We start from the raw sequence: 10,230 nt of genomic DNA, 5'->3' as shown, positions 1-10,230 counted from the left end.
ATGATTAAGTCTTTGGTGCTGTAAAAGCAACTTCATTTAAACATAACCACCCCCACCACCAAAAAAAGAAGAGGAAAAAAAAAAAGTAATGAAAATAATAAGGGAAAAACCCAAGACACACTTCCTAGGGGGGGGAAAAAACCCCAGCATGAAAACAAACAGAAATGGTCAACGAACACAGGAAAAGATGCTCAAGCATACTTGTAATCAAAGAAATGTAAAGTGAAATGACATTGAGATACCATTTCACACCCTCCGGTTTGTCAAACAGGAATTCCAGTTGTGCCAGGGGTTAGCAAGGAAGGGGGACATCCAGAACCTGCACGGTGCTACGGGGGTGCCTGCTGAACAACCTCTCCGGAAAGGTGCAGCAGTCCCTAAAAGCTGAACATATGCATGCAGCTCAGCACCTTCTCTGTTAGGGACACATGCCAGAGTGTCCTAGGCAGATGACCTGGGGACACTGTCACACACATGTTTGTGGTAACGTTGTTAGCAGCAGAATGTGTTGATTCTTATGGTATAATAACATAGTCCACACACACTAAGAGTATGAGGGGGATCTCCATGTCCAGAGGGGCACTTCTCACAGACAGGGTTTGCTCACTGTGACCACAACTGTGTCCAATTCCAAAAAAGCTGTGCACAGTATTGTCCTGTTACAAAGGTTAAGAACAGTCAAGTATAGGGACACCTGGGTGGCTCAGTCGGTTATGCATCCGACTTCGGCTCAAGTCATGCATTCACGGTTTCGTGGGTTCAAACCCCGCGTCTGGCTCTGTGCTGACAGCTCAGAGCCTGGAGCCTGCTTCTGATTCTGCATCTCCTTCTCCCTCTGCCTCCCTCTCTCTCTCTCTCTCCCAAAAATAAATAAGCATTAAAAATATTTTAAAAAAGAACAGTCAATTATAACGCATTTTAAGAGTTTGTTGTAAGACAGTAAAGAAAAGCACTTATTAACAAGAATTAAGGGTAGCTACTACATCCAGTCGGGAGAAAAGGAGATGGGATGGGCTTCAAAAGCAATGGTGACATTCTTGTTCTTTTAAGCTGGATGATGAATATATGGATATTTTATCATTTTTCTGCAAAATGCATATACACACATATGCATACATATTCTTTTGTTTATGTGGTATGCTTCATGGTTTGGAAAAATTAATCATCCAATTAATCTGGGCAAAAGTTCAAGAGTTTCCATTTTAACACAAAAACAGAGGTTGTTATGTCCCATCAACCATTGGTGTTGTGGCATTGCCCGCGTGTTTCTCATCCAGAAATAGTTTGTACCAGTGTGGTGTCTGGAAGGCGCAAGCTGGCTGCAGACCCCTGCTGGCCCCCTCCTTGGACACACGTGTCTTTGCTCCCTGGATAAAGGGATCCAGACATTGAGCTGCCAACTGCAAGGACACAGCTCTGGGGGTTTCTTCGTGTGTATGTGTCCTTGCCAGAGAGGGCAGACTGATGAGAGGGCATCAAGGGTGGGGCATGCCCGTTGTGCAGAGAGCACAATGCCTCGCTGTCTTCTAGGGAAGCCTCACCCTCAGAAGTGGCCCACACACACTTTCTGCAGTGCAGGTGGCTGGAGTAGCCCAGTGTCTTACTTCAAATAAGCCCTCCAGGGCCGCCCCCAGCAACCTCTGATGTCCAGCAGTGCTGGGGGGAGGGCTGAGGAGCCCCTTGGCTTGGAAGCGCCCTGTGCCCTGACCACGAGTGCTCTCAGAACTCAGTCCATCACCTCGTCCTGCCTAGAGGAGAAAAGATGAAAGGAAGACTTCGTGTGGATTAGTGGTGTCTTTATTTTTTTTTTTCATTTGTAGTCACTCCATATGTTATTTTGTGTATGTACTTTTTTTTCCTTAGGCAAAAATATGAGTGTCAGTTCCCACCTCCAACTTAACAATCAAAACAGAACAATAGTCTTAACCAGGGTTATGTAGAGACAGCATTCCCAAGCAAGCGTAAAACTGACATTGATTTCTTTGCCTGGAAATAAAAAAATAAGTGTCTGTGAGTCATCTTTGGATTTGCATTACAAACAGGAATGCAAATGAATGCCACCCTGTCTGCATAACCTACAGATTTCAAAAATATGTTTTGATTTGATGCATTTTAAGCAAAATATGCAAAGTTTACTAAACTAAAATTTTCCAGTTAAGTATTCAAAGTTTGAGTTTTTGCTTGTGTTGATGACTCATTTTCTCTTTTGTTTTCTGTTTTTGTTCTTGATTTACCTTAACCTACCTGCTGACTCACGCCATCCAACCAACATACAATGCGAAAACCATGTCTCCGTCTGTATGTTGCGCACCTGCTGCTCAAACATCCCAATTTGTAAATAATACGCAAATATCCATCCATGAAAACATCACATATAGGAAACGGTTGGTTTCATGACTTTAAACGTTCTTACAATCCTTGCTTTGCTTGCTGTGCTCCCACTTTTTCTTCCATTTCCTGTGGCCTCTAGCTACTGCCTTCCTGAGGTGTGTGGTCAGAGTCTGGCAGTACCCATTCCCTCTGGCCTCTTCTCCTCACCTCTGGGAGTCCAACAGGGGCTTCTGAAGACCTGCCCAGGAGCCATCTGATTTCTTGGCCTTGGGTCTGGAGAGGAGGTAGGGTCTTGAGTGAGGCGGGTAAGTAGCCAGTCAGTTTTTCCTGTTGGGATTCGCTCAAAATTGGAGGCATTTTGTAGGACATGAGTTTGGACCTGATCCTCTAGAGTCCATGGTTTCTCTTGCAGCATCTCCCTTCTACTCTGTCGCCATCATGCAAATAGGCAAGGTCGGCTCTCCCCAGTGGCCTCTGATGATGTCTCCTCTAGCATTCTTCCCAGATATGCCCTTCTATAGGGAATCCTTCCTGGGGCTCAGGGCTGGAGGGGATTTGAGATTTTGTCTTCATGATTCAGCAGGGGTTGCATAAGGCCTGACTGAGTGGGAAGAGGGGATCTGCTCCAGGAAACAGTGGGGCACAGGCCTTGTGCATGCAGGCATCGCTGATCCTCGTCAGTGTGTGCCCTTGGTCAGGGAGCTTGTGTGGAGTGCAGGTGGCGTCAACCGGGCTTCCTCCTAGGCCTGCAGGGATATTTGAGAGGAGACCGGATACCAGGAGCAGACCGAACTGAGGCTGTGACTGTGCAAATTCAAATAAAATAGCAAATATTTGAGATTCCTGTTACAGAAAGTCAACGTTTGTGATAAAGTATTTCACAGTTGGAGCAGAAAGCTTGAGTTTTGAGAAAATGCCATTAGCTACCACAGAAATCCCAAGTAACGTGTTCTGCATGGGCTTCGACTCATTCGGGCCTCTTCACAGCTCTGGCTGCCTGCGTGGGAAGAGCACCCACTTTGTGCTCTCCCTCCTTATGTGGAGCGCACACCCTCACCTGATGTGCCGTGCACGTGCATGCTGTATACGCAGGGCTTTCCTTTCTGACCTTTATCTGTGTCCCGTGAGAAATGAGTAGGGGAGCAGTTTGTTCCACACTTGCTGGGCCTTGACCAGTGTGGAGTACGGCCCCCAGCTGACACGCTCAGGCCACTCTGCTGTGCCTGACTAGAAGCAGTGACGGCAGATGCAGGGAGCGCCAGCCTTTGGTGGGGAGTATGTTTCACAGTGCCTGGCACACTGTTAAATCCCTTTCTTCAGTGATTCCTCACTGTCTGGGCACAATGTCCTAATGTCTCCATCTTGTGAATGAGGAAGCAGGAACCCCAAGGAGCTAGGGACAGCGCACCCTCAAGATGAATCAGCTACTACATGAAGGGATGCAACGATGCATCTTTGGGGTGCTCTAGACCTTTTGTGATGTAGAGGCAGAGTAAGGAAAGGCCTGACTTTGAAACAGTAGGTGAAGTAGTAGGTTGTCCCTAATGAGACAGAAACCATGGATTCTGGTAGGATAGGGCAGACTGTGTCTATCTCCAAAGGGTTGGCTGAGGCCAGAGGTGACTCTGCACAGCCACGGGAGACTGCCGTGTGCTCGCTGCCCCCACTCTCCTGCATGCAGTCTGCATGGTGGTTCCTGGCAGCTCCCGCCCTGGGCGCGGCCACAGTGTGCTCAGCCTGTCCTGCTGTGCTTGGAGTGTCTGTGGCTGCTCTCACCATCCGTCCTCATGACTCTCAGGGCCACCTGCCTGTTGCCATCCCCACCCCTCTCCTGAGTGCCCACTGGAGCCCTGAGAATAGAAGTCAGGGAGGAGGGATGGGAACTTGAGTCTCAACAAAATATAGTAAATGACTTGTTGAGCTTTGCATCTGTGCACGAAGTAATTTGGAGGAATAAAGCCTTCCCCTGCCTTGTTTGTCTTCCACCCCTCTTTCTCACCCAGAAGCCTATATTTTCCCCCAGTACCTTCAGGAAGTCTTCTGGTCTATGCCCATGGCCTGAGCAAAGTGCTTTGGGCTGGGCAGATGCTGACTGCGTTATAACAGTCTTGGCCCCTCCAGACCCAACTGAGCAGGTGGTCTCAAAGTAGAGACCTTAGGAGAAGCCAGGCATTTGAAAGCCCCCTCCCCTTCCTCTGCTTTATTGTCTCATACAAAGGATTTCCTGGCACTGTAGACAAAGTCCACTTTCCATCCCTGTGCCCATCCTCCTGAGGCTCCTGGCTCCTTTGAGAGCCCAAGGACCCACAGAACGAGTGTGGATGTTTCTCAGCCATCCTGTACCACCGATACCCTTTTTCCCCAGCACGGCAGGTGAGGGAGCGTGCACAAAAAAAAAACGTGTGTACACTCCAGGTGTCCACTTCTGCCTCCTCGCTGATCTGGACCCCAGTCGGCACTTCCTGTGACTGCCAAACCTCCCACCCCATGGATCCTGTATCCAGCCTTCCAGCAGACAGTCCATAGTCTCCAGCCTCCCTGGTGGAAACCTAAAGGAGCAGACAAGGGCTGGGTTGTGGCCACTGTCCATAGAAGTTTAAGAGTGAGACCGGTCCCTCCTCTGAATGCCTCATTCAAGCCAACACCAGATGGGCAGTCCTGGAGGGAGGGCTCCCAGCTCTCCCCAGGCTCTCAGCGCCTCCTGCACGTGCTCTTCTGCTGCTGCTCTCATTCAACATGCTGTGTTCTCTTTTCTCTTCATTTGACCACTGAATCTGATGATACAATGTGTTTAAGCCTGAGCTGCTTGCATACGTTAAAACACCCAAGTGGCAGGAAACTGCCCTCAGGAGGCGGGTGGGCACCTGTTCTCTAAGCAGACAGAGGGTGGGAAGCAGCCGAGGTCTACAAGTACCCCCATCTTTCGGATACCACCCAGAGCCGTGCTCCCTGAAATGGAGGTGTCAATAATTCGAGGTGCCTCTGGACCAGGGTGGAAGCCTCACTCCCAGGTAATCTGTGGAGTCCAGAGATTATTGTTTTTATTCGTGCTTGATTTTGAACCCCTTGGATGAGGGAGCAGTGATAGATATCCTGGGCCCTCTGGAGCTGAGACTATTTGTAAGTGGCTTCCGTGGTGTGAGCAGCAGGGTCACCAAAACTTATACTTCCTGTGGTGACTTCTCTGTAGGCGCCTAGAGCAGCCCCAGGGGAAATGTGTGCCCCTCTGCCAGGTCCCAGGCAGCAGGGGCCTCACTGACTGTGTGGAGAAGGGAAGGGCCCTGCCACCAAGCCTGGGCGGGGCCCTTCAGAGGCTCTCAGTGGAGAAGCAGTTCTGCCCAGCTCTCAGACGGCATGGCTGCGTCCTACAAGAGGTGGTCGGTGTTAGAGGCCCAGCCACAGTTGGTCTCCTGGTTCCACCTGGCAGCAAGGAACTGCCTCTGAGAACTCTTCTCTATGTTCTTCCTCGTCGGGTCCAGGAGAGCCTAGAGTAGAGGCGTTTCTTTGATTTGCTGCATGATAAGTGACTTGCAGTGACAAGCTTTACTTCTGGAAAGTTTTCTGGTGTCCAATTGCTGCTTATACTGTAGAGCAGTGACTTTTTGTTCAATCTCTCTTTGTATCCACTTTTCTTCAGACCACAGCAAGTCAGGGGGAGGTGGATGGGGACAACTAGCCTGCACTTGCAGGGGGCTGGTTACTGCAGGTTAGAGAACAGCCTCTCTTCCCTGCAGAACAACTTCATCAACCTCAGCTTCCTACGCCTCTTCCGTGCTGCCCGTCTCATCAAGTTGCTCCGCCAAGGCTACACCATCCGCATCCTGCTGTGGACCTTCGTCCAGTCCTTCAAGGTGAAGCCCACAAGGCACAGCCGAGTGCCCTGACCCTTCCCTTTGTCACGCACAATGGTGTGGCCACCCCTCTCTTCCTGCCATCAGAGCAGCCCCCCTCTTGGAGGCTCCTTGTTGGCACCTATTGTCCTATGGTAGTTTATAAAGACATTTTAAGTTATCCAGAGAGTATCTTGATAATGCTCACCGACTCTGAGATGGGCCTTATGACTGATTATAGATGAAGAAACTGAGGTGGTCACTTGGTAGAGGGGCTTCATGGTCAATGGGGGTAGATCTGTGGTAGCTGAGGTCTGAGTGGCTCAGAGACCCAGCCACCATCCACTCTGCACACTAAGCCCAAGCAAGGTGGCCGTTCGGCCATCCCTGGAGCTGCCCCATCTCCTGCGTGTCTCCACAGGCCCTGCCTTACGTGTGTCTGCTCATCGCCATGCTGTTCTTCATCTACGCCATCATTGGTATGCAGGTGGGTGTGCCTGCCAGGATGGGGTGCACAAGGCGTTCCTATGCCCTGGAGGAAAAGGGTACTGATCATGGTCATCAAATGATAACAATGACAGCTTGACACTTAGTGATGATTTCTGTGAGCCAGGTATTGGTCTAAGCACTTTATGAACTTAATTCTTAGAAAGGCTGTTCTATCAATAAAAGACACAGAGGTTGGGCACCAGGAGGTTGGATCTGTCACCCAGGGTGCAGTCGGGGGTGGAGGGTAGCTGTGGGAAAATGCACTGTTGTGCTCCTTAGTGGAACCCCACTGGGCAGTTGATGGGCTTGGGTGCTGGACCCCCATGGTAGTAGAGCATTTGCACATTTGCCTGGTGCAGAGCAGCAGCTGGCTGTTCTGATAGTCCAGAGAGTTGACCTGATCCTTTAGAGGAAATTGTATATTATAGAAGAAAAAGTGAACAGGATCATATCAGATCACTATAGTGTCCAATTCAATGTGAATAATTTAGATCGTCTTTATTTTGCCAAAGAACCCTTTGTCAGCTATTTAGGAAAACATTTAAAAGACACAAAGAAGTGTTCCAGTTTTAAACCTTTGGCATCTGGCTGCTTTCCAACAGTAGGGTAAGAGATGGACCCAAATGTTAATGTACAGTGGGAGAAGCCATTGTCTTACAGGTTAGCTGTAAACTGATTTTTAAACGCTATTTCAGGGATTAAAAAGTTCTCCTACTTTAAAATATGCTGAGATCTGATGCTATTTAAAACAAATATATATCTTTTCCTGCTTTGGTCTGTGGATGTACAAAACCATAAATTTCATTGAGCTCTGTTTTTGGTGAATATGTAATAATTCATAAATTTTTCAGCCAGATTCCAGATTTTAAGCCAAGTACAATTACTGACCTGTTAGCATTTCTAACCTTGAAAAGATATCAGTAAAATGTATACAAATCCCATTGTGATATTTGCACAGAAATTGAAAAAGAAACTTTCAGGAGATCTCCTAGCTATTCCCGATATAATTACTGCCTCGGAATCATTGGTGAGAGAGTGAACTTTCAAATGCTTCCAGCCCCTGTAAACTCAGCTCCAGGTCCCATTTTTACTAGGCATGCAGATCTGCGTCTGTGGACGTGCTGAGCTGTGGGACATTGCCACATTTGGCCTTGGAGAAGTTTCCTCTGGCCCTAGAAGTGTACAGACACTGCCAGAGCTGGAAGCCCTGGGTCCTCCAGCCCCTGCAGCGGCAGTGGTAGTTGGTAGTAAGGGCAGTGTCCTGTGCCTCGTGGGTCCTCACGTGTACACACCCTCTTCTCTTAGGCCACAGCTCCTCATGACCCAGTAGTATCAGCCTGTGATCTTCGTTTTCATTTCAGGTTTTTGGAAACATTGCCCTGGATGATGACACCAGCATCAACCGGCACAACAACTTTCGAACGTTTTTACAAGCCTTGATGCTGTTGTTCAGGTGTGTTGTTTGGGAAGGCAGCCCAGGCTCAGAGGCTCCTCCACTCAGGATGCACAGGGTGTTGCTGACCCGTGGGACCATCCAGCTTGTGCTGGCGTCCCCTCAATGGACCTTTCCAGCTTCTCTGCTCTTTTCATTGTCCTTTCCTAAGGGTTCCTGGGCTTTGGTCAGCCTGAGAGCCCCGTGTTAGTCTGACCTTCACCACTTTATCTCTGATCCCTGACAGCAACCGCAAGGTCCCTAGTGAGGCTGCAGCTGAGGGTCTGGGAGGTCAGAAGGTGCCCAGAAAGGCCTTTTTTGGTGTCCTGGCTATAAGCTTTCCATTTCTTCACCTTGTTGATTATGGGGATCTGTGGGATCAAGGGAAGCAGGGCAATGGGAACCCCTTTTGATAGAGTGTGTGCTACAAAGGCACTCAGCTGGCCAGAACTCCTGGTCCAAGTGCACTTCCACCTGCCCCTGTGGCTCACAGGGCTGCAATTCCTGAGACCCCAAGTCAAGCGCCAGGGTGGACCCTTGAAGGCACAGAGGGTGTTTCTGGCTCAGAAACAGTGTGTCTTGGAAACAGATGTGCTTGAGAGCCCTTGGTGCCAGCTGCTGTTCTTAGGCACGGCACCCACATTGAAGGCTGTTGACCATCCTGGTCTGGAGGCTGAGGGAAGAGGGGTGAATGTGTTTCTCTGCCTCCAGAGTCTCTTTCATTTAACCAAGCCCACCACCATGACCCTAGGAGGGAAGGAAGGAGCTCTTTGTACTGGCTTGTGGAGGAGGGGTGCTTATATCAGACCCTGCCTGGGACCCCTTCTTGTGGTGTCCAAACTGGTGTTCATTTATGTAAATGCATCAGGCTACTGCAAGGCCTGTGCCGGGGGATGCCCAACACAGCTAACCCCATGCAGATGCATTCTGGGACATGTGGAAGTTCTTCTTTCTCTGGAGGGACGTCAGAGCCAGGTCTGCTTTGCTGAGCTGCCTGGAAGGAGTTGTCTGACTCTTGTTTCTTCTTCTTTTTTTAAATGTTTATTCATTTTTTAGAGAGAGACAGAGTGTTAGCAGGGGTGGGACAGAGAGAGAGGGAGACACAGAGTCTGAATTAGGCTCCAGGCACTGAGTTGTCAGCACAGAGCCCAACATGGGGTTCGAACTCACGAACTGTTGAGATCATGACTTGAGCTGAAGTCGGACCCTTAACTGACTGAGCCACCCAGGAGCCCCTCTTGTTTCTTATACCAAATGGATGAGTATCCTTAAGCCTATGCTTTCCCCAAATAGATTCATTTCTCTGGATTTTAGCTATTATGTTACTTTTATCTCTTTATTTATTAAAGTCCTGCCTTTGCTGCAAGAGTTGAGGCAGGCATATGAAACTAGCCTTAGTTTTAAGTTTTTGTTCTCTTAAGATCTCTTTTCCTCCCTGATCTCTATGTCACATGTGAACACCAGTATCAGCCAGACCCGGCACAGGGCAGTTGCTCTGCAGGAGAAGGCCCCTAGCCTTTGTCAATGGGGAGTGGGTTTGGCTTCTGCCTACAAGTGGCCATAGAGGTACGCCCAAGTTGGGGGACTCGGGCCTCTGGTCTGCTTATAAGTCTCATGCACATCTGGCCCTCGTGCTGGCTGCATTTCCAGGGATGAAAGTCCATGAAGAAGGAGTTTCCAGGGTGGCCACTGAGGTTGGGATTGTTCTTGGTGTGTTCAGGAGACAGCAGAGGCTGGTGTGTTTGGAGTGGACTGAACAGGGGCCACTGGGAAAGAACAGGTAGCAAGTCACACAGAGCTGTGGAAAGTATTGTGAATTTTCCCTTTTGCAGTGAGAGAGAGGTTGGTTGAGTGGAGAAGTGACCTAATCCCACCTGTGTTTAGTGGACCCACTGGGCTGTTGTGTGGGGAAGATCATTTAGGGAGCTGTTGCAGCAGCTCAAGGGAGGAGATTGTTGCTTAGCCCAGGGTGATGAGAAGAGATAAGTAAGATTCTGGCTGTTTTTTAATAGATGAGCTGATGAATAGAGTGTGGTGAGCAGGAGAGGAAGCAAAGATGGCTGCAACATTTTTGTCTTAAGGAACCGGAAGGATGGAGTCACCATTTCTTGAATCAAGGAAGGCTGGGGGCGGGGGGGGGGGGGACGA

General features: G+C 49.2%; 1 protein-coding gene across 1 annotated transcript in view; it reads left to right on the top strand.

Annotated features, from left to right (window-relative positions):
- CACNA1B (calcium voltage-gated channel subunit alpha1 B) overlaps nucleotides 1-10,230 on the top strand; it is a gene marked incomplete at its 5' end in the record, with an annotated part of 197,213 nt that overhangs the window by 149,697 nt on the left and 37,286 nt on the right. Inside the window, 3 exons of the mRNA XM_029920961.1 lie at nucleotides 6,066-6,182; nucleotides 6,583-6,648; nucleotides 8,012-8,103. Of these exons, the coding sequence (XP_029776821.1) occupies nucleotides 6,066-6,182; nucleotides 6,583-6,648; nucleotides 8,012-8,103 (275 nt within the window). The remainder of the gene's footprint in view (nucleotides 1-6,065; nucleotides 6,183-6,582; nucleotides 6,649-8,011; nucleotides 8,104-10,230) is intronic.

The sequence above is a fragment of the Suricata suricatta genome, chromosome 13, assembly GCF_006229205.1.
Source record: "Suricata suricatta isolate VVHF042 chromosome 13, meerkat_22Aug2017_6uvM2_HiC, whole genome shotgun sequence".
NCBI lineage: Eukaryota > Metazoa > Chordata > Mammalia > Carnivora > Herpestidae > Suricata > Suricata suricatta.
This window is presented reverse-complemented; position numbering and strand designations above follow the sequence as displayed.